This window comes from Kogia breviceps, chromosome 11 (assembly GCF_026419965.1).
Source record: "Kogia breviceps isolate mKogBre1 chromosome 11, mKogBre1 haplotype 1, whole genome shotgun sequence".
Classification (NCBI taxonomy): Eukaryota; Metazoa; Chordata; class Mammalia; order Artiodactyla; family Physeteridae; genus Kogia; species Kogia breviceps.
Genome location: NC_081320.1, coordinates 96,628,684 through 96,650,404, shown reverse-complemented (window position 1 = coordinate 96,650,404; position 21,721 = coordinate 96,628,684). Strand labels below are relative to the sequence as shown.

Here is a 21,721-nt window from a genome sequence, read left to right as displayed (position 1 = left end):
CTCGGAAGACATGCAGGGTTCTTTCTCTCCCAGCTTTCTTCCTCTTTGCCACTTGGCCTGCCGCCTTGATCTCTCTGCTCCGCCTCTGCCTTCTCATTCTGAGGAATCTGGCTCACGGAGACCCCCGGACATCCCTCCCTGGGCCGCAGCCTGGAAACTCTGGAGGGCGCTCAGCACCTGGGGGTCTCGCCTCGCTGGTTTCCCGTTTCTAGGGAGTTGCTCTTCTTCGTGGCCTGGTGGCTGGGCCTTCGGAATCCTTGTTTCACGCACTTTGTCATTCTGTCCGTTGTTTCTGAGCAGAGGGTAGATCTTGAGTGGAAACAAAAGCCCCTTTTCATTCTTTGTAGATGTAGCTGATAAATAAGGAGGAAAGTGTCCTATTTGGCAAAACTTCCTTTTAGGGAATATAACTTACCATCTACGTGAAGTTATTGTTAGACTGTTAGAAGGACCTGAGAGATGCCGACCAACTCCAGCCGGTAACTCGAGGAGACCGGCGATCTCCGCCTGTTCTCCTCCGTCAGGGAGGTGATGGTGTTGGCGTCAGTATCACGTAGCAATGTTGATAAGCAGGTATGTATGTTTACTGGTACATTAGTGGAGCAACACCTTCTAAAAGGCAGAAGGGTGTTTTGTATTCCGTATTTTAAAATGTGGTTTTGTTGTACAATCGTGCCAAAATCAGTGGGATGATTTTTACTGCCTCTCTTTGCTATTAGGGAATTTATTTACAGAAAAGTAAGTCACCTTAAGTCAAGTAAGTTCATACCTGAATAAGTTTGTAAAGAAGTCTACGTCATCCAGAAAAAAATGCCACTAGGTCAAAAGCAAAATGACTAACGAATAGTTTTGTTTTTATTGCACTTTCTTGCTTACTTTCAGGTCGTGCTTGTCACTAGCAGGCTTGTGGGCTCAGCTGTGTGGCAGTGCCGCTGTCTGTGTGGTTGGAGCACACTGTGTACATATGTCCTCTTTGTAGGCCTGGGAGCATGCTTTTTCTCTTTTAGGCGACTGCAGATTTCCAGTTAAATGTTTGCCTTTGTGAGTCGCAGTTGGTCCTATCTGTCACTTAGTAGATGCCAAGTCCTTGGACAAAATCACGGTTTTTAGTGACCATATTGCCCATACAGGAAAGTACACTCAAAGCAGGGTTAACTTGTGTTTTTTCTTTCATTTTCTTGTTAATAGACAACAAGAAAAGTCACTTGTGTCTTTGAAGCCAGTGCGTGGTACGTTAATGCATTTTCTTAACTTTCCATTTAACCTGGCCACGTCCATTGTTGAGGGGAATTTTGCTCTATTTGTTTATTTTTTAAATAAGTGTTTCCCCGTGATTTCATGTAGTTAAAAATAGTTTTAAGAATGGGCTTTTTAGAGGAAACTACTGTGATAAGCTTCGTGAGTATAGTGAGCAATGCAGCTCATTTCCAAAGAGGAGATATTTTCCCCCATAGGTCAGGATGAGAGTTAAATATTTTCAAGAGGATCAGATAAACAGAACCATGTCGTGTCTTCTCTTGACCTAGGGAGCTGAACGGAAAATCAGGGATGAAGAACGAAAACAAAGCAAAAGAAAAGGCAAGTGTCCTGACCCCAGCTCCCAGTTGAATGCCTGTAAGTAGAAGTGTTTTCACCAAGCATTTTAGACCTTTTCCATCTAGAACAGTGACTTGAAGGTTTCAGGCAGAAGACAGAGTAGTGGATATTTTTTTTACTGCTGTGAGGTGGCAGCTTTGCTTCCTTACCCAGGTACAAGGACAGATGAGGGCTGAACTAAGTCATTTTCTGGGGAACTGCAGGAAGGATTCCTGAGTTTCTCCCGAGTTCAGACAATTTTGGCTGTCAGTTCTGGTTCGGGTTGCTGGCTCCGGTCCTGAAAAATAACACACAGTCTGCCCGAGCGGCTCATGATGCAGTTGGAACGTGTCTAGGTTTTTAGGAATTCAGGGTGTCTTCATGACAAATGAGTGCGGTGGTCTTGGGTTGAGTATTCTGACATTTGCAGAATCTGTAGGGCTTCTGTTTGGACATGGCACTGGGAAAGCTTTTTTTCTTTTTCTTTTTTAATGTGACCAGCATTCATGTTCAGAAAATCCTGTAGCTTTCAGCTAAAAGGAAAAAAAAAAAAAAAAAAAAAAAAAGCAAGCTGCTCCGTGCGGGCAGCGCCTCATCCCCGGTATGCGGGCGCACCTGTTCTCTTCGCGGCTGGCGCCCAGCAGACGCGGCCTGAGTGCGACGGTCAGGGCTCGCTCTCCGGCATCACGCTGCAGCCTCACGACGTCGCTTCAGAGAGCAGCTAACTGGCTAGGAGAGCCCGTCACCGAGCGCCGCGGGCTGGGGGGTGATGGAGTCTGTAGTTCCGTTAATAAGAGGTAGATAGATGGTCGTGCTGACCCTCGGCCTCCCTGGGGTTCGGTTCTGAAGATGAACGTCTGAAGTTGAGGTTCGTGTTCTGAATTCAGGCGTACATCGCCGTCAGAACAAATTATCGAATGAGGAGAACTAGGGTGAAATTACTTCCAGATTATGTTTATACAGTCACAAGTTTTAGCCTTTCAGGCAGAAGCTAAACATGGTTTGCCTCTGTTCTGGGTCTTCTGGTTGTGTGTGTCTGTGTGTGCTTAAAGATGGCTTTTTCTCTCCTGATTTTGATAAGACGTGCAATTGATTTTAGTGCAGATACAAACAACCTATTCCTTCCCATAAGCTGTGATTTTTGTCCGTTCAGGCAGCATGACCTGTATTTGATATTCTGCTACCATTTAAGTTTCTTAAACAGTGAGGAAAATGCTCTGTGGCCTGCATCCGGTCTGCGTATGTAAGCTGCTGACTGTGGCATCCTCATTTTTTTTTTTTTTTAAGTTTCTGATGTCAAAGTACCGCTGCTGCCCTCCCACAAACGAATGGACGTCACGGTTTTCAAGCCCTTCATAGATCTCGACACGCAGCCTGTGCTTTTCATTCCTGACGTGCACTTCGCCAACCTACAGCGGGGCGCTCACGTAGGTAACCAGGATCCCAGGGTGGCTGCAGGGAAGTGAAACTCCACAGAAAGAAAGTCTTTGGCATTATTCCTGGCAAACAAAAGCCAAAACTTCGTGAGGTCTGGCCAGTGTTAGGTGTCAGCTCTTTGGAGTGTTCGGTTTGGGCAACGTGATGTCCATGCGGTCAAGTGTGTGTAAGCATTGTTGGTGGAACCACAGTACAAGACCCGGCAAGTTAATTCCGTGTGACTTTATCTGTTTGTATCTTAGCTCATTTAAAGGATACTGGAATAGTAACAGAATTTGGAGTCTGAGTCTGTGATCCTGTGAATGTAACTTACATGGGTCTGGACAGGAGGGAAAAGCCAGAGGAATGCCTGGGGGCGGGATCCTTAATGGGCTAAAGAACATCGGAGGGCTCTCTCTATGGTTTAAGTTAGGGGGTCACCATTGGCACATGTTTGGCTGTGTTTTGGCGACTAATGTGAAATGTAACAAATATGCAGTCAGCTTTGCTTGGAGCAGAAGCTCGGTGGAGGTAGGACCTGGGTGGAGTGGAGCGTGCCCGTCAAGCTGAGCTCCGAGAAATACCCCAAAGACATCTGCCATGCGCTTTGTACATGGATTCCTACAGACAGATGAGTTTTCAGAATTCTTCAGGAAAGTCACTGCCAGTGTCTTCAGTTTCTAATGAGAAGCTTTGGGGTGAGCAGGGGTCAGCGGTCTTGTGCTGTAAAGGCTCAAATGATAAACATTGTGGGCTTTTGGGGGTCAGACGGTCTCTGTTGTGACCATTCATCTGTGCCGCTGTGGGGTCAGAAGCACCGTAAACGCTGCGCCACGAATGGGTGTGGCCATGTGCCAATAATAAGCAGGCACGGGGCCAGGCTTGTCTCGTGGGCTGTAGTTTGCCAGCCCCTGAGTTAGAGGGGTTCAACACATCCCCAAGAATCTGGGCACTGAAAAATAAGGCTAGAGGATTTTGTATGAGATTGGTCACATTCAAAATTATTTTCATTTTAGGAATAATTCATTTAAGGTCTGAAGTATTTTAGCATATTCTTGAAAAGCAATCTTTTTTTTTTTTTTTTTTTGGTCTTAGGTCCTTCCCATTGCCTCAGAAGAATTGGAGGGTGAAGGGTAAGATTTATGTTTGGTTTTAGCAAATTATTTTTATTTTGAAACAATCTCAAACGTATAGAATAATTATAATACAAAGAACTCATTTTTTTCCTGAGCCATTTGAGAGTAAGTTGTGGACCCAGTGACCCATCCATCATTCCTAAATACTCTGGTGTATGTTTCCACAAATGAGGATGTTCTCCTGCATAAAGAAGTCAGGGCATTGACATTGAGACCTGAGTACCAGCCAGTCCACGTTCCCATCCAGGCTTTGCCAGTTGTTCCAGTGATTATCCTTCATGGCAAGAAAGGGTCCGGGTCAGACTCCCACAGTGTATTTAGTTGTCCTGTCTCCTTAATCTCCTTCAATCTGGAACGGCCTCAATCTCTCCTTGACTTTCCTGAGCTAATACTTCTGAAGGTTACAGACCCGTTGTTTTGTAGGACATCGCTCTGTCTGGGTCTGTCCTTTGTTTCCTCTTGGTTGGGGGTAGGTGATGCGTCCTGGCGGGAACGTCACAGACAAGGCCCTGCTCTCAGTGTGTCCTGTCAGGGGCACACGCTTTCGGTGCACCCCGCGGCCGGTGACGTTCGCTCTGATCGCTTGATTCGGGCGGTGTCTACCAGGCTTCTCACTGTGGAGTTACTCTTCTCCTTCTGTAGTAAGTGTTTCGAGGGGAGAGGCTTTGTAGCTTTGTAAATATCTCATTCCTTGCCCCACTTTGCATTTCTTTATTTACATGTTTATATCAGTATGGACTCGCGGTTTCTCATTTTGTTCACTAAGTTCGGATCCATCAGCATCATTTACTCTGCTCACATTGTCCCGGGGCTACGGGGTCCCTCCAGCTTGCTCCTGGATCCCTTTGACACGACCCTCCTGTCCTCACTGCTCGAGCACTTCCTCGCTTTCAGGCAGAGTGTGTTCCGGGCCCTTGCGTTTTCCCTTCTCCGGCCCTCAAATCAGCCTCTTCTCCAAGAAGAGAAACTGGGCTTTAAAAACCCAGAGGGGGCCCCTGGGTGTGCCTGGTGCTGCTCCCCGGCCCCGGGGCGCCCTTCTTGGCCCACGCCAGCAGCCCCCCCGCTCGGCGCTCCACTGTGTTGAGGGCCCAGTCCCCCTCTTTGGGCCACCCTGGCGCCCCGTGCCCACCCGAACTGGCCACAGGCCTTCTCTCTGCCTCTTTAACTCATTGTGTTCTCAGACGTGAGTCCTGCAGGTGCTTTTGCTGGAGGCCTGCTATTGCTGGAAGCTGAGACAGGGTGTTTTAAGGCCCAGCCTCTAGTCTTTTTTTTTTTTTTTATAAAAAAAAAAAAAGAATCAGCTCACCACTGAGCCTCCAAGAAGGAGTTTTCTTTTTTTTTTTTTTTTTTTTTGTGGTACGCGGGCCTCTCACCGCTGTGGCCCCTCCCATTGCGGAGCACAGGCTCCGGACGCGCAGGCTCAGCGGCCACGGCTCACGGGCCCAGCCGCTCCGCGGCACGTGGGATCCTCCCGGACCGGGGCACGAACCCGTGTTCCCTGCATCGGCAGGCGGACTCTCAACCACTGCGCCACCAGGGAAGCCCCAGCCTCTATTCTTGAAGTGATGATTCTGCTCAGAAGCAAGCACTTATTTCATTTTCAGGTTTTTTTGACTGTTTTCTTGCTCACCTACTCTGAGCCTCCCGACATTGAACACCGCGTAACTGTGACTTTGAAAGCCAGGCACTCTGATCTTTTCACTTCTTTCTCCAAGCGTACTGTAAACATTTCCCCTTTTTATTTCCGCTGACACTGCTGTACTTTAACCCTTTGGAGTTTTATGCTACGATTGTCTCCAAAGCCCTCCAACTGGTTCTTCTGCTTGTAGGTCCTGGAGCCCCTCCGCTCCCTCCGCACGCTGATTACAGCATTCTTGTCTCACAGCACTTTCAGGCTCCCTGATAACTGCAGCACGAAATCTAGAATTCCTCAGAGCTGAATGATTAAGATTTCCCAGATTAGATTTATCTTCTTCTGGAACATTCTGTTTCAGCCAGACTGGCTTTGCATTTTCCTGCTCACACTTCCTCCCTTTTTTGACGTGCCCTCTCCTCTGTTACCACCTTCATGTGCGTCTCAGATCCCACATCCTTCATAAGTGTTTTCCTGAAAAGAAACTGCGTCCCCGCACCGGCAGCCTGAGCTGTGTACGAGCAGCCAGGGTGTCTGGCAGGTGCCTGGGTGTAGCCCCAGCTCTGCCATATTCAGTAGTGCGAGCCTGGTTAGCTTGGCACCTCTCCTTGGGCCTCAGATTTTCATCCACAAAATAAGGAAGCTGGACCAGATAGAGAACGAAGGTCATTTTCAAGCTAAGATGCAGCGACACACACCCCCCCCCAAACTCCTCTTGTGTCTGCAAGCGATTTAAGGTGGAGTCACTAAGTGCATATACTTGGGGTCCACCTGCAGGTCTCACTTGAAAAGGGGGCCTTATGGCTCGGAAGACGATTTTGTGGTCCCTCCTCCTGCTAAGCTGAGCCGGGTAGAAGAACCAAAGAGAGGTGCGTTGCTTTACATTTCCTCGTGGGAGTTTTCAGTGGGAAGTGAGCTCTGAATTTGTCAAAAGCATAAATTGCTCAAACAGATCCCATAAGTGTTGACTTCCTTGAGTGTTCCTCCATCAGACCAGCTCCTGGCTTGAGCTGGGACTTCCGGCAGAGTTCAAAGAAGCTGAAAGCTGTGTTCCTTAAGACAGATTTTATATCGGTGCATGTTTGCTGTCCTGAATGTGGACATCTCCTTTTATTTTAACCAATACCCACGGTCTTGCTTCTTATTTGGCTCCTGTCAATGAAGTGCACTTTTCTTTCTCCCTCCTTGTTCCCGACTGGGGGCCAGTGCTGCTCTATGTGCGAAAGGAGTCGGAAGAGGTCTTCGACGCCCTGATGCTCCAGACTCCATCTCTGAGAGGCCTGATGGGAGCCGTAAGTGAGAGGGACTGCGTGGTCCTCTTCGAAAAGTAAAAACAAACTTACATAGAATGTGATTGGAACAAATCTGACCAGACCATCCGGATTTGTGTGTGGTACTGAAGCCTTTCTTGAGGCCCAGCGCCGTGTCTGTGGCTGCAGCACGTGCCACGTTTTACCCCACGTCCCAAGGTCCTCAGCAGCTGCAGGGCTGTCCCCACCTCAGACCGCTGCACCCAGCGCACTGGTTGGTAGATAGTAATCACTCAGCAATGTCTAATCCTCTGAATTGAGTGAATTTGTGATGACCTATGGAATAGTTTAATTTTCATAGACTTGGTTAAAGGGAGATAGCCACCTAAACTACTTAGAAGCCAGCAAAAGTTAATTCTAGCGAATAAAATCTTAAAAACTTCACGCATAAAACAGTGGCTCCTTGGTCTGCCTTTGAAACTCCTGATCTGGGGCGTGACCGAACTTGTGTCAAGATCTTACTCGGAGCCTATTCATGAAAATGTAGACGTGTGACCAGAGACGACCACAGCCCCTCCTGCAGGATCTCAGCAAAGGGCCCACAGCAAACTGACCCCAGCCTGCCCTTAAGACATCAGAGAGAGATGTGAGAAGGGTGCCATGCTGATTCCCCGTTTTGGCTTTGCCCCAGGGTGAAATTCAAGGAATCAGCGCTGTGTCTTGATATTTATCAACCTCGGCCCCCTGTAAATCATCGGGATCTTTGAGCTCGGAGCACGCCCATAACTGGGCTGGAGAGAGGTTTCTCCCGGGCCCCCCCCAACCCCCCACTACTGCAGTGTGTTGGGTTCATTTAAGAAACATTCGTTAAGGGCCTGCTTTGTGCCAGGCACCGTTCTGGGCCCTGGAGTTAGAAGGGTACGTGACAGTGCCAAGTGGAGCTTAGATTCTGGTTAGGAAGATAGAGACAATAACGTAAGTAAAGACATTACTGTGTCATTTGCCAGGTACTGATAAATGCGATGGAGAAAACGAAAGCAGGGCAGCAGGACAGAGGCTGGGGGCGCTATCGCTCAGCCCCTCAGGGAGCTCGGCGTCCACAGTGGCTCTAAGCCCGTCCTGCCACCCGTAGCCCTCTGCTTCCTGCGATTTCTCCTGGGTCCCTCTGGCTTACCTTCTGACAGCCCTTCTTGAGAATCACGCAAACTCTTGATTACGGGGAGAGGAGAATGTGGAAAAAAGACTCACTATTCCGAATAGAACTTGTTCACAACTCATGAGGAATTCATTACAGTCTTCCATCTCCTGGGCGGGGATTACATAAATATACAAAGAATTACTATCCAGTGATACAGAAATGAACTTGTGTGTATGATGGGAGCTTGGATGTGGTTTGAAATGTGTATTTTTGCTAGATTGAAAGTGATCTGAAGGTTGGTCTTCTGAGGCCCCGTTTTCAGGGCCCCCTGGAGCTGTGCTCTTCAGATCGAGGCTGGGTGGGCAGTGACCCCAGTGTGGGAGGGGTCTGGACAGCAGTGCCGATAAAGCGTTTGATCTCGGCTGAATCAGCTGTCTGTCCTGTAGTAATCCATCCCCTTCCTGTACAGATAGCGCCTGTGCCCTGAGAGGAAAACCTCCAAAGTTTGTACCGTACTGATTTCATCACACTGTGTGGACCACCCATTGGTCATGAAGGGGAGGAGGGGCCACACCTTGGCCGGAGCCTCGCTGCCCTCTGGAGAGGCTCTGGGCAGCCCTGGCAGAGGTGCAGGCCTTGCTGTGACCGGGGCCTTGGTGTTCCTTCTGGGCTGTGGGACGTGAAATCGTTTCTTTCCTTCCCACAATTCTGTACCCGAAATAAACTCCTGCTTCGTGCTGGGCACGTTTTAATCCCACAGCAGTCCTGGGGTGGGCGAGGTGAGATAAGAGGAAGCTGAGGGTTAGAAAGGTCACCTGCCAATGGAAGGTGAGTAAGAACCGACCCCGCTTAGGTGTGTCTGACTCCAAAGCGAGGCCTTTGTGTGCCGATTAAAGTACCTGTGACAAGATGAATGTGTGTCATTGTACGCTTGTCAAAACCCGTGGACGTACAGCTCAGAGAGGGAACCCGAGTGGATGGTGGACTTCAGTTCCTAATGGCGACTGAGTCGCCACAGTGTCGGCTCAATCACACACAACAAGTGCAGCACACTGGTGTGGGGGGCAGTGAGCAGCTCTGTACTTTCCGCTCAGTTTCTCTAGAAACGTAAAACTGCTCTGTGAGGTATTAATTTTAAAAAAACGATGGCCATATAATAGACTTAGGACATCTGTAATCTCACGAGAAATAACAAACACCCGATTCCAGCTTTCTCCAAAGGCAGGTAACACCCCTCCCCAGGATACAGACGGGCTCTCATCTGTGTCTTTGCATGTGCACTTGTGACAAATGGGAAGTCGAGTGTCTGTACCACTATATTAATATACATGTTTGTTTTTTTCAAGCCATGAAAACAGCATTTTGTGATTATTTTTCTTTTACTCTTTCAGATCTCAGACAAGTATGATGTTCCCCAAGACAAGATTGGGAAAATATTCAAGAAGTGTAAAAAAGGGTGAGCAGTGACTGGCATTCTTAGTACCTCTAAATAGTGTTAATATTATATAACATTCATGTTATTCACCTGCACTTGTGCCCAGTTGAGAACCAGTCATAGAAGCATCAATGCAAGAATGTATTTTTTCTTACTAAATTATCCCATAAGGTTTATTTACTTTTCTAGGACATTTTTGTGGGTTTTTTTCAAGTAGTCTTTGTTCTTCGCATGCTTGGCTGCAGTGCAGTGGCTCCAAATTCCAGAACACATGATGAAATTTACTAAGGATGACGGCGATCGCTGCCCCGTTGGTTGAGCCCTGTCCTGAGTCAGGCACTGGACTGGGCACCTCGTGTGTTATTTAATTCTCATGTTACCCTCAGACAGGTGCTACTACTCATAGTTTTTAGACGAGGCAGCCGAGGCCTGGAGAGCCTGAGAGGCTCGTCCAAGAGCAGGTGGTGAGTTAGTGCCGAGGCCATGACTCAAGCTCTGTTTTGACCGACTGCAAAACCTTTGCCCTTCCCACTCCATCCTCCTGCCCTGGATCATGTTTTCAATCGCAGAATATTGCTTCTTTGTCCAGAAGTTAATATTTTTAGTACTGTTTTACTTAAGCGTCTGTGCTGTTTGGCATGGGTGAGCAGGGTATAGAATAAGAATTTCTTGGCTTAATTGTAAAGCGAATGGAATTTTCTAGATGGGCCTAGTGGGAACGATTGGACCTGATAGTAGTTCAGCTAAACTTTAAGGGTAGTTAAATTAAAGGGAAGATAATTTGTCAGGGAGCTCTGGCTTCAGATCATGTAGGTTAATCTTACTGATGTGCTTTCGAAAGCTGGACCAATGAAGTGCTCCTCTGTAGACTTATTTTGTTCATTATAATAAATGCTGTTTATTGAATGATTACTACATGCTGAAATAATAACAGTAACTAAGCTAGTGTGTTTCCTTTGTCACATGCCCTGCATGTTAAGTGTTTTACTTGAGTCCCTCGTTTAATGCCTACAATAATCTTATAAGGTGGGCACCACTGTTATACCCGTTTCGTAGATGAGGAAACCGAGGCGCAGGGAGGTTTAAGCCGTTTGCCTCCCGCATCCTAGCTAGGAAGGGGCAGAGCTGACGGTGGAGGCTGGGTCTGCCTGCCGAGCGGGCAGGACTGAGTGGGTCTGTCTTGGCTCCCCTCTCGCAGGATCCTGGTGAACATGGACGACAACATCGTGAAGCATTACTCCAACGAAGACACCTTCCAGCTGCAGATCGAAGAGGCCGGGGGCTTGTACAAACTCACCCTCACCGAGATCTGAGGGCGCCCCGGCCCACGACTCCCAGCGAGCTCAGGGAAGCGGTCACGTGGGCCTTTGGGTTGGCAAGCCGCAGGTTCCCCGGTCAGCCACCTTCCAAACGTGGGTGGATGTCAGCGGAAGGGGTACCTTTCCAGTTGGAGATGGCACCGCATTTGGCTTGGAGATAGCATTGACTATATTGCATTGGCGTTTTTCAGATGACAGAGAAAGCATATACCACGATGTTTGAATTTTCTGATATAAATACTTAGCATTAAAAGTGAAAACTTTGTTCCAAGATTTACTAGATTACCTGGGAACCTTAAGGTATCTGCTACGTTATTTATAAAAATATTGTCTCTTCAGTGCCAGCGGGCCTGCTCACTAGTGCACGTCAGACTCGGTGTAACTATGACTGCCTCAGGTTATGGGCACGGCACCCCAAGAGGACCAGGTGCGCCCTTTCTCCCTCGGCCTCTCACTCCCCAGTAAGTGTTTACTCCAGTAAGGCAAGTTACCGAAGTCTTCCTTTGCAACTCTCTTGAACATATCAACTGCCTCTCTCGTGAAGAACTGAAACGGTTACAGTGTGCGTCCGTCAAAGCTAAAGCTGCGTGTATGTAAGTGCAATACGTCTTGAAGGCCCGTGTCTGTAAATGTGTACATACCTGTCTTATATAAATAGATAATATATACATGTGGTGTCCGTGTACATATAGTGAAGGGATGTGATAAGGGCTACTTTAAAGGCTTTCTTGAGACGAGAGGATAAGTTATTTTCGATCACCTACACCCAGCAGATAGCATACTGTGCTTAGTGGAACCCACTCCGACGCTTTCTTTGCGTTTTCCCAGACACAGCAGCCATTCGGTAGCATAGCAAAACCTTCTCAAACGACAGAGATTCTGTTTGCTCTTGCAAATGTTATTATGTGGATGTCAGCACTGATTAACAACTGAAGTAAAGGAAAAAACACCGCTGCAGCTCGTGACTGCTGTGTCTGCTAGTATCAGTCAGGTGGACCTGACGGAGGGAATAAACACAGTAATCGTAACACGTACTGTGGTTACTGTGAACCGGTGACACAACTCAAGACGGAGTTCTTCCTGATCTTCCTGTTATGAGAAATGACTTCTGTTTCATCCCGTTCCAGAACCTTCAAGCTTTGGTTGTCTAGTATGCTAACAATTCTAGAAAGCATTCATGAATTTATGAGACTGTGTTACTATGGCAGGGGAACATTTTGTACACAAGTTGAAATACATAAAAATCCCTAAAAAGTTTAATTTTGTAACGGAACTAAAATCGCAGGTACCTGTAGGCTCAGGGAGGTAGGTTATTTGTGTAAGTAGGGTTGATAGTTACATTAAAATATTCTAATGAAGTATGTGAACTAAATTGCTGGTTTTCTAAGATAAGATATTATGGGACACGGGTCATATATACAATGTTTTATATTTTGTTTTATGGGATCGATTTTGTCTTGTTTTTAATTGTACAATTGAAGATGTATGTTAAACCAAAGGGATTAAATTTTATATGTCTATTTCATAATAGGTCATTTCCTGTTATTCAGTTTGACTTTTTCCTTTCATTAGTCAGTAAAGCAAAATCTGAGATCTTAAAATAGTAGAGCTGAAAAGAATCACCTTAGCATTTTCTCCTTATTTCCCAACATGTGTATTTGGGTCTCTTCCTTCCTCTTAATTCTTCCTTAGAGGGGTCTGAAATGATCCGAGTAATTGTTAACTGAGGGGGCCCTGAATTAGTTTTCAACTACTACCAAAATTTAACCACCAAAGCTTAAGATAAACGCTTTCAGACCTAAAACCTTAGTGTTCTTGGTTTTTAAAAGCTTAACAGAAAACGTCTATTCCCCGGTGGTCCAGTGGTTAGGACTTGGTGGTGCTTTCACTGCCGAGGGCCGGGGTTCCATCCCTGGTCGGGGAACTAAGATCTCATAAGCTGTGCAGTGCAGCCACAAAAAAAAAAAAAAAAAAAAAAAAAAAGGAATAAAAATCTACCAGTAATGTCTCAGTTCACCAGAATTTCTAAGTCAAACGGCTGTTGTAAGCATATGCAGGTAATCCAGGGCCTAAACGTGACAGACACTAAAATACATTTCTAGCGAACACATGATCACGTGAAGGAAGTAAACTCCCTGATAGATGTCCTGCAATACCTGTGCACCTTGCACTCTAATCCTTGGGCCACGCGTCAGAACTTCTGAGGCGCGGACTCCTCTCCTGGTCACCCAGCGGCTCCAGAGCCTGTGGGCTGAGGCCCACACGTCCTCTCCCTGCGGGGCCTTCCTAGACTCCTCTGCCCGGTCCCCTCACACTCCCTGCCTTCCCGCCTCTGGGTTTCTTTCTCCCTTGGTCACTTAGCTCTTTCTTTTGCCTCAAAGCTTGGCTTTGGCCCGGAGGCGAGGGGCTTCCCCAGTCTCCACGGTGGACGCGCCCGGGTCGCCTGTCCCTGCACTCCTGCTGCACATTGTGACCCAAAAGTGCCTCTCATCTCCCTGGATCGCTGGCACCCAGCCTGGCGCTGGTCACGTGGCAGGCGCTCAGTAACTGATTTTGCAACGATTAAGTGCCAAGCTGGTGCCCTTAACGAGCCCCATCCCTTGCCAGACATCATCAGGGAGACGGTTTAGAAGTTAGCAGCTCAGAGCTGAGCGAGGCTGGACCTGGACCTGTAGGGACAGAGCGGGGGGTCGTTTGCTTAACCTGGCGGTAGCCAGGAAAGCAGAGCCGCCGAGGCCGTCGTGGGGAAGGAGTCGCAGGAGAAGGTGAACGCGGCCGCTGGTGTGGAGGGCTGGACCACGCCTGCTCGGGGCCGCCAAGCGCGCCCTCGTTCGAGATCGCTGTGCTCTGTTCACCCCGTGGGGGCGGCCCATTGGTGTCGTCCGGTATCAGCCGTGTGGCGTCTCACCCGCAGATGTCGGCCACCAGGATACAGCAAACAGAGGCTGGTAGGGGGCATCGTCAGGCCTTGAACCCCCGCCTCCCCTCCGCCTCCCCCTCTCCAAGGGCGTCACGGCAGGTGTGAGCAACAGGCCCACAGACTGTTCCTTCTCTGCTCGGGTCACTTCTGTCTGACACACACACCCTTGGCCCTGAACTCCTTTAGCCATCACCCCCTTCAAACCTTTTAGCCAAATTTTTAAAAATTTTATAAATGTAACACATGGCTAAGAAAATAACATAAGCCATTAGAATGAGTGGAGCTCCATGAGAGGATCTCTCTGAGGGATGAATTTCCTGCCACCCCAGTCCCATACCTCGGAGAGAACCACCGATCATTTTTCTAAGGCCACACAAGAGTCCTCGAGGCAAACTCAGGCGTAACGTGCATACTGTTTTGCAGGTAGGGTCGTACTATTTTTCTTTGCAAACGTTTTCACAGAAACACTATCACTGTTCTTTAGACGTGAGTTCTTTTTTAATGACTGCCTTGTGTTCCATCGTATAAATAACCATCATCTAATCAGTACCTGCCGATGGACATTTAGGCCAAGATTTTGCCGTTACGAACGCTGCTGCAGAAGAACCTGTGGGCAGCTCTGTCCTTACATGCTTGCGAGGTAGAACTGTAGGATGAGTTCTCAGCAGAAGAATACTGAGTCAGAGGCTATGGTCTGTAAACGTTCTGTAGAGACTGTAAAACTGCCACCCGGAGTAAACCGATTACATTCCTGCCCACCGAGGGTGAGTCTGGTTCTCAGCATCTCACTGCTTTAATTTGTGCGCCTCTGAGTGCAGGTGAGCGTAACTTCGTGCTCAGTGGCTGTTTGTTCTGTGAACTGTGTGTTTACCTCCTCGAAGGAATAACCCGTGTATTGTGCTGCTTCCTCACTTACGCACCCAGCCCGGGGCAGCCTGACTTCTGTCCCTGCCACACCATCTGTGGAGCTCTGTGCCGGGTGCTTGATGGTCTCCTTTCATGCTCACAGGACCAGTGAGGGGGGATATCGCCCCATTTCACAGAGGAGGTTCAGGAGATCACACCGCTAGGGAGAGACAGCAGTGCGTCCAACTCCAAGCCTCTGTTTCTTTCCACTGTCACATGCTGTGTCCACTGCAAATGCTCTTTTCAAGGTAACCTAATTGCCCTTTTCTCTGTCTCGGACATTCAGCATTAAAGAAAACCTTCTAAATTACTTTGGCTTTCGTGACGGGTATAGCAGCTAGAAAGTTTGGGTTGCAAATATCAGAAACTCTCCAAGCTGGCTAAACAATAAAGGAAATGTGTTGCTTTCCAAGCTGAAAGGTGGCCCAGCTTGGTCCTGGACCTTGATGTCACCAGCAGCTTAATTTCTTTCCTCCTTTGGAGGCTCCATCCTAAATTTTACTCTCCTTGAGGAGTTCTACCATACTCTCTTTCAAGAATAAAATGCTGAGGAAGGCTAGGCAGGCTTTTAGGCGGGTAATGCCTCTGGTGGGTGGGTGGGTTTTCTTGCAGAGATTAGGGAAGAAAATTGGACTTTCCCGAAAATGTTTCCGACCAGCACACACACGTGTGTTCAGGTTTCATTGTGTACTTGAAGGAAGATTATTTCAACGATCTGGGTGGATTTTTCCTCTGGCCTCTACTCCTTTCCGTGCATGGTCTCCTCTTTCTCTTTATAGAAAATTAAGTCCAAAGCCTCCTCACACGAGTTCACACCAGCCCCTGGGATCAGGAGACTCTGAGGCTGGACAGCAAGTTACACAGTCACATCCGGTCACCTCTCCATTCGTTGTATGGCTCCGCTGAAAAAAAAGCACGCTTAATTAATTTTCAGGAAAATCGTAGATGATAAAAACTAAAATAGTGCACGATAATTGTCTTTTTACTCCCTATTTCCTTTGAGGCTTTCCTCCCTCCCTCCCTCGCTTCCATCCTCCCTCCCTCCCTCGCTTCCATCCTCCCTCCCTCCCTCGCTTCCATCCTCCCTCCCTCCCTCGCTTCCATCCTCCCTCCCTCCCTCCCTTCCTTCCTTCCCATATATTAAGAACTCAACCGCTGACCAGGGGAATGATGGGAAGAGAAAATGCTTGAGGGTTCCAGGTGGCCGGCTATCTAGGCCGGAGGAGAGGCCTCTCCCTGTAAACAGCCCTCTGCAGGGGTGAGGCATGATCCCTTCTGGTCCCCAAAGCTTAAAGCTCACCAGGCTGTTGATCACGCAGACTGCTGTGCCTGGGCCACCTTAAAGGAGGGCCGGGGGCTTCCCTGGTGGCGCAGTGGTTGAGAGTCCGCCTGCCGATGCAGGGGACGCGGGTTCGTGCCCCGGTCCGGGAAGATCCCACATGCCGCGGAGCAGCTGGGCTCGTGAGCCATGGCCACTGAGCCTGCGCGTCCGGAGCCTGTGCTCCGCAACGGGAGAGGCCACAGCCGTGAGAGGCCCGCGTACTGCAAAAAAAAAGAAAAAAAAAAAAAAAGGAGGGCCGGGAAGTGCCAAGAGTAGTTCACATTTTACACCCTAAAATGGGCACAGAAGCTCTCCCCCCAAATGATCTAGACACAGACTTAAAGCCTTCACAAAAATTAGTTAAAAATGGATCACAGGCCTAAATGTAAAATATTATACAAAACTATAACATTCCTAGAAGATAACATAGGAGACAACCTAGATGACCTTGAGTATGGTGATGAATTTTTAGGTATGATCCATTAGAGAAATGATTGATAAGCTAGACTTCACTGAAGTTAAAAAGTTCAGCTCTGCAAAAGACGATGTCACGAGAATGAGAAGACAAGCCACAGGCTGCGAGAAAATATTTGCAAAAAACACATCTGATAAAGGACTGTTCTCCAAAATACAGTTTCCAAAGAACTTTATTAACTCAATAATAAGAAAACAAACTACCCAATTAAAAAAAGAAGCTGAAGACCTTAACAGACATTTCACCGAAGAAGATATACAGATGGCAAATATGCATATAAAAAGATGCTCCACATCATCGGTCATCAAGGACATGCAAATTAAGACCACCCAGAAACACCACCACACACCTGTTAGAATGGCCCAAATCCAGAACACTGATGGCACCAGATGCCGGCGACGACGCGGAGCGACGGGAACTCCCAGACGTTGCTGGTGGGCATGCGGCAGTTTCTTGCAAAACCGTATTCTCACCATATACATGATCCAGGAATCATGCTCCTTGGTATTTACCCGAAGGAGCTGAAAATTTGTATCCACACAAAAACCTGCACATGGATGTTTACAGCGGCTTAATTCATAATTACCAAAACCTGGAGCAACCGAGAGGTCCTTCAGGAGGTGAGTGGATAAATCACCTGTGATGCGTGCAGACGACAGAGTGTTACTCAGAGCTAAAAAGAAATGAGCTCCCGAGCCACGAAAAGACATGGAGGGAACTTAAATGCGTATTACTTACTAAGTGAAAGATGTCAATCTGAGAAGGCCACGTACTGTATGATTTCACCTATATGACATTCTGGAAAGAACAAGACAATAGGGACAGTAAAAATATCAGTGTTTGCCAGGGTTTATGGGGGAGGGGTGAATAACAGAACACAGAGGATGTTTAGGACGGTGAAAATATTCTGTATGATACAATAATGATGGATACATGTCATGTCGACATGTTATCATATGGTGTCCGAGCCCACAGAACGTGCAACAGCAAGAGTGAACCCTAATATAGACTGTGGGCTTTGGGTGATAATGATGTAGCATAGAAGCTCATCAACTGTGACAAATGTCCCACTCTGGCGAGGGATGTTGATAATGGGGGAGGGAGGCTGTGCACGTGTGAAGGCAGGGGGGTAATACATGGAGTATCTCTGTACTTTCGATTTTGCTGTAAACCTAAAACTGTTCTTAAAAAAATAAAGTCCTGGGCTTCCCTGGTGGCACAGTGGTTGAGAACCTGCCTGCTAATGCAGGGGACACAGGTTCAAGCCCTAGTCTGGGAAGATCCCACATGCCGCGGAGCAACTAGGCCCGTGAGCCACAACTACTGAGCCTGTGCGTCTGGAGCCTGTGCTCCGCAACGAGAGAGGCCGCGATAGTGAGAGGCCCGCGCACCGCGATGAAGAGTGGGCCCCGCTTGCCACAACTAGAGAGAGCCCTCGCCCAGAAACGAAGACCCAACACAGCAAATATAAATTAATTAATTAATAAACTCCTACACCCAACATCTTCTTAAAAAAAATAATTAAAATAAATAAAGTCCTAATTAAAAAAATGTTTTTCCCACACAAATGCACAGACCTGCTCTCCTTCAGGCCTGAGGTGCCCAAGAATGTGCAGCCGGCCAGAACCCAGCCCGCCCTCCCCTCCTGGCCGCGTACCCAAAGCCAAGGCCAAAGAGTGATCCTTTGGGGGTGCGCAGACCGCCTGTCCTGGCTCCCCGTCCCTGGGCAGTGTTGGGGTGACCCTATCCCCAGGTGGCCTGTGAGCCCCGATCTTGGGCTCAGCCGTGCAGGGAGGGTGGTCCAGGTGGACACAGCCCTCTCGGCCTCCCAGGACCTGAGGCCAGTCAGCTCTCTCTGCTGCGGTTCCCGGACTCACCCTCCCATGTCCACGTCCTGCTGGACCACGTGGGGGCCGTGGCCTCCTTGCCCCGTGGCCGCAGATGGAGCCCGAGGTGAGCCTGGCAGCCAGCACAGATGGCCCTGTTACCAGGCGCCCACACGGAGTTCCCCACCTCTGTTTGCATGCGGGTTGCGATAAGAGCAGGCAAACATCCTGCAGGCCACGCAGGCTGAGGGGTGTGGCTCCAGAAAGAGGAGGTGCCCCAGGGACAGTAGCTCCTCTCCAGGAGGGTCCTGGGGGAAAAGCCGAGAGAGAGAGAGAGAGAGAGAGAGAGAGAGAGAGAGAGAGAGAGAGAGAGAGAGAGGGAGGGAGGGAGGGAGGGAGGGAGGGAGGGAGGGAGGGAGGGAGGGAGGGAGGGAGGGAGGGAGGGAGAGAGAGAGAGAGAGAGAGAGAGAGAGAGAGAGAGAGGAATCCGCCCTTACATCACACAGTAGCAGACAGAGCCGGCCGGCCCTCAGCCCTCCCCAGAGCCGCATGGCACCGGCGTCTGAAGACAGCCGTGTCCCTTTCAGTGTCCACCCTGCTCCCAGCAGCTGACTCCCATTCCCATTTTTATTCACGTGGAGTCTGTCCTCCCAGCCTGGTGTGCCCAGGCAGGATGCCCCCTCAGGCTGAACCAGCTGCTTCCTCGGAGGCCGGCTGGCCTGCTACTTCCCTTCCCACACCCTCTGGGTTGGGCTGGGGCCTTGAGGGGCGGTTGTGCCCCCCAGCCCAGATTTCCAAGGGCAGCCATCTCCGGGCAGCCCTCAGAGGGCGCAGGTCGGGGGGCAGCATGGGTGACCATGCACAAGCCCACAGCACGAGGGCTGCTGTCCAGTGAGGCGTCATCCTCTCGCTTTTCCTTCTTTAGACGTGGCTTCCTGTAGGTCTGTGAACACATTTTAAATAACTGACTGAACACCTCTGTCTAGTAAGTCCAATATCTGGAATTCTTCAGGGACAGTTTCTATTTGTTGGGTTTTTTGCCTCTTTATGAGTCATACTTTCTTATTTCTTCTCATGTCTTGTAACTTGTTTTGTTGAAACTGAACATTTTAGATACGGCAGCACGGCTACTCTGGAAATCAGATTCTCCTGCTTTCCCAGGGTTTGTTGTTTGTTAGCTCAGTGACGTTTCTGAACTAATTCTGTAGAGTCTTCATTTCACGTTGAGCATGGACACTGAAATCTCTGCTCACTTAGTTTAGTGGTTGACCGACGGCCAGAGATTTCCTGAAACGCCTGGAACCAATGAATCGCCTAGTCTTTGCGGAGGGGCTCAGTGTGGATGCCGGGGTGCAGTGTCCCCTCTCAGGCCCGCCACTCACAACTCTGCCTTAGCCCTCCAGCTCAGCCAGAGGCGAGGGCTCAGGGCCCCCTCGGGTCTCTTCTGGGTGTGCACACAGCCCTAGACTGTGCCTGGCCTTCCAGGCTCCCGGGAGCCCTTCAAAGCACCTCTGCCTTGTCATGGCCCAGTTTTTCCCCCGTAAGCCTTTTGGTTGGCCTTTGTCTGCCCCCCTGTCATCCGGCTTCTTAGGCAGCTGTGAAATTGGACAATTCCATCCAGATATTCTCGACAAGCACCCTCGGGGAAGACGTTTTTGCACTGGCTGGGCTCTCAGTTGGGTCAGATACAGACAGCTCTGCGAGCAGGGTCTTCCAGGGAACCCCCAGGTAGGCCAAATAAAAACCGTTCTCTGGGAAAGCGGCTCTGAAGGAACTCCAGCTCCTCTCTGCCCCCTGCGGTGGCCGCTGGCTGTCATCAAGGCTGTGGGTTTCGGATTTCCGAGACTCCCTTAGAGCTGAAGAATACAACAGGATACTACTCTGCACTGAAAAGAAAAAGCTATAGACACACCCAGAAACATGGGTAAATCTCAAAATAATTATGCCAAGTTAAAGAAGATGACCAAAAAAAAAAAAAAAAAAAAACCATACTATATGACTCCATTCACAGAAAACTAGAAAATCCCAACTAATCCACAGAGCCAGGAAAGTCAGTGATGCTTGAGACTGGATGGGGGCAGGGAGGGGTGGGTGAGGTACAGAGGGCACAAGGGAGCTTTGGGAGTGATGGAGACGTTTGTCCTCTTCATTGTGGTTTCACGGGTGTATACACAGTCAAAACGTATCAAATTGTACCCTTTAAGTGGGGGCAGTTTGTTATATGAATTATACCTCATTAAGTTTTTTTTTAATGTAACGACTACGGGGGTTTATCTACTATCGGAAAACAATTTTCTCCCTTCTCCCCATGCCCCACAGCTCCACTCCACCCGCATCCAGAGCTGACGCCAAGGTGCGTCTCCCTAAGTCACAGGCCACCGGCCAGGTCCCCGTGGACATGTGCCCCCCTCCCCTCCCGCTCCAGCCCCTGGGCCTCTGCCCCTGCTGCACCCCTGGTCCGCATGCCTTCCCGCGACTGGCCCCTCCCCCTTACCTGGTGGATGTCTACACGCCCTTCAGCTGAGCCAGAGCACCCCAGGCCCACCCCCTGATCCTGGAATCCTGCTCGTACCACTAACTTCCTCTGTCAGGAGCAGGAAGGCTCTTGGACGGGCCCCGGGAAGCACTTAGCAGGAGCCGGGCTTCCACATCCGCTGCTTGAGGCAAACTCAGCAAGACTCTGGAAACAACCTCAATGTTCAACCCTGGAGGCCCGGGAAGGTGGCTGGCGGCGCCCCTCGGTGGGATGCTCTGTGCTCGGACAGTCAGGAGGTTCGGGGGCATCCCGGGTGAGGTCGGTGGATGGGAAAAGGCGGGATGCCTGGACGGGTGCCCCACGGGCCACCCGTTTCCCAGCTACGGCCTGGCGCGGGCAGGCCTCGCCGAGGGAGGAAACTCCGAAGCTGAGCCCCGTTCACCTCTCCTCTCTGTCCTTGTGTCTCCTCCGAGAGCCTCCGCCTCCGGTGCGGAGGGGCAGACAGTTAGCTCTGAGGGGCCTCACACCCACCAGCGCCCCCCTCAGCCGCCCCCCGGCACCTGGCCCTCCGTTCCCAGGAAGCCCTCCCTTTGGGAAGCCAGGCCCGAGGCTGCAGAAGCCCCGGTCCGGGCAGGACGGGGAGGCGCCCGCCCAGGAGGGCAGGGGCAGGCCCGGCCCCCACGAGCTCTGTGCCGCCTTCCCGGGGCGGCCGGCAGCCAGGCAGGCGCCGGCCCGGGGGTGTCTCTGGCCCAGCTGACCGCCGGCCGCCCTCCTCCCGCGGGCCCTGGCGCACGGTCGCCGCTGGAGCGGCACTCCGACCTTTCCCCCGCTTCCCGCTCTGGCCTCCAGATGATTCCAGGCCCCTGCAGTTGACAGAGTCACATGCGGCTGGCGC

At 49.8% G+C, this 21,721-nt stretch overlaps 1 protein-coding gene and 1 long non-coding RNA gene across 6 annotated transcripts in view; one reads left to right on the top strand and one right to left on the bottom strand.

Annotated features, from left to right (window-relative positions):
* Window positions 1-12,706, top strand: part of GRHL1 (grainyhead like transcription factor 1) — a 46,684-nt gene extending 33,978 nt beyond the window's left edge. For 2 of the 4 annotated variants that reach the window (XM_067008157.1, XM_067008156.1), the window contains 7 exons: window positions 1,527-1,614; window positions 2,863-3,002; window positions 4,087-4,124; window positions 6,538-6,629; window positions 6,967-7,052; window positions 9,540-9,604; window positions 10,782-12,428. In XM_067008157.1, coding sequence (XP_066864258.1) covers window positions 1,527-1,614; window positions 2,863-3,002; window positions 4,087-4,124; window positions 6,538-6,629; window positions 6,967-7,052; window positions 9,540-9,604; window positions 10,782-10,896 — 624 coding nt within the window. In that variant the 3' untranslated portion in view covers window positions 10,897-12,428. Of the gene's footprint in view, window positions 1-1,526; window positions 1,615-2,862; window positions 3,003-4,086; window positions 4,125-6,537; window positions 6,630-6,966; window positions 7,053-9,539; window positions 9,605-10,781 lie in introns of all 4 variants that reach the window. The other 2 variants (XM_067008158.1, XM_059078379.2) reach the window with 2 other exon arrangements.
* A 1,321-nt stretch (window positions 12,707-14,027) lies between these two features.
* Window positions 14,028-21,572, bottom strand: LOC136792189 (uncharacterized). 2 transcript variants are annotated; one of them, XR_010835652.1, is made up of 6 exons: window positions 20,845-21,572; window positions 18,402-18,658; window positions 17,263-17,322; window positions 16,874-17,161; window positions 16,029-16,270; window positions 14,028-15,630 (listed from the first exon to the last, which is right to left on the bottom strand). It is a non-coding gene; the product is annotated as an uncharacterized lncRNA (long non-coding RNA). The 2 variants fall into 2 exon arrangements; XR_010835651.1 differs by lacking the exon at window positions 18,402-18,658 and having other exon boundaries at window positions 20,845-21,555.
* Between the last annotated feature and the right edge of the window lie 149 nt (window positions 21,573-21,721).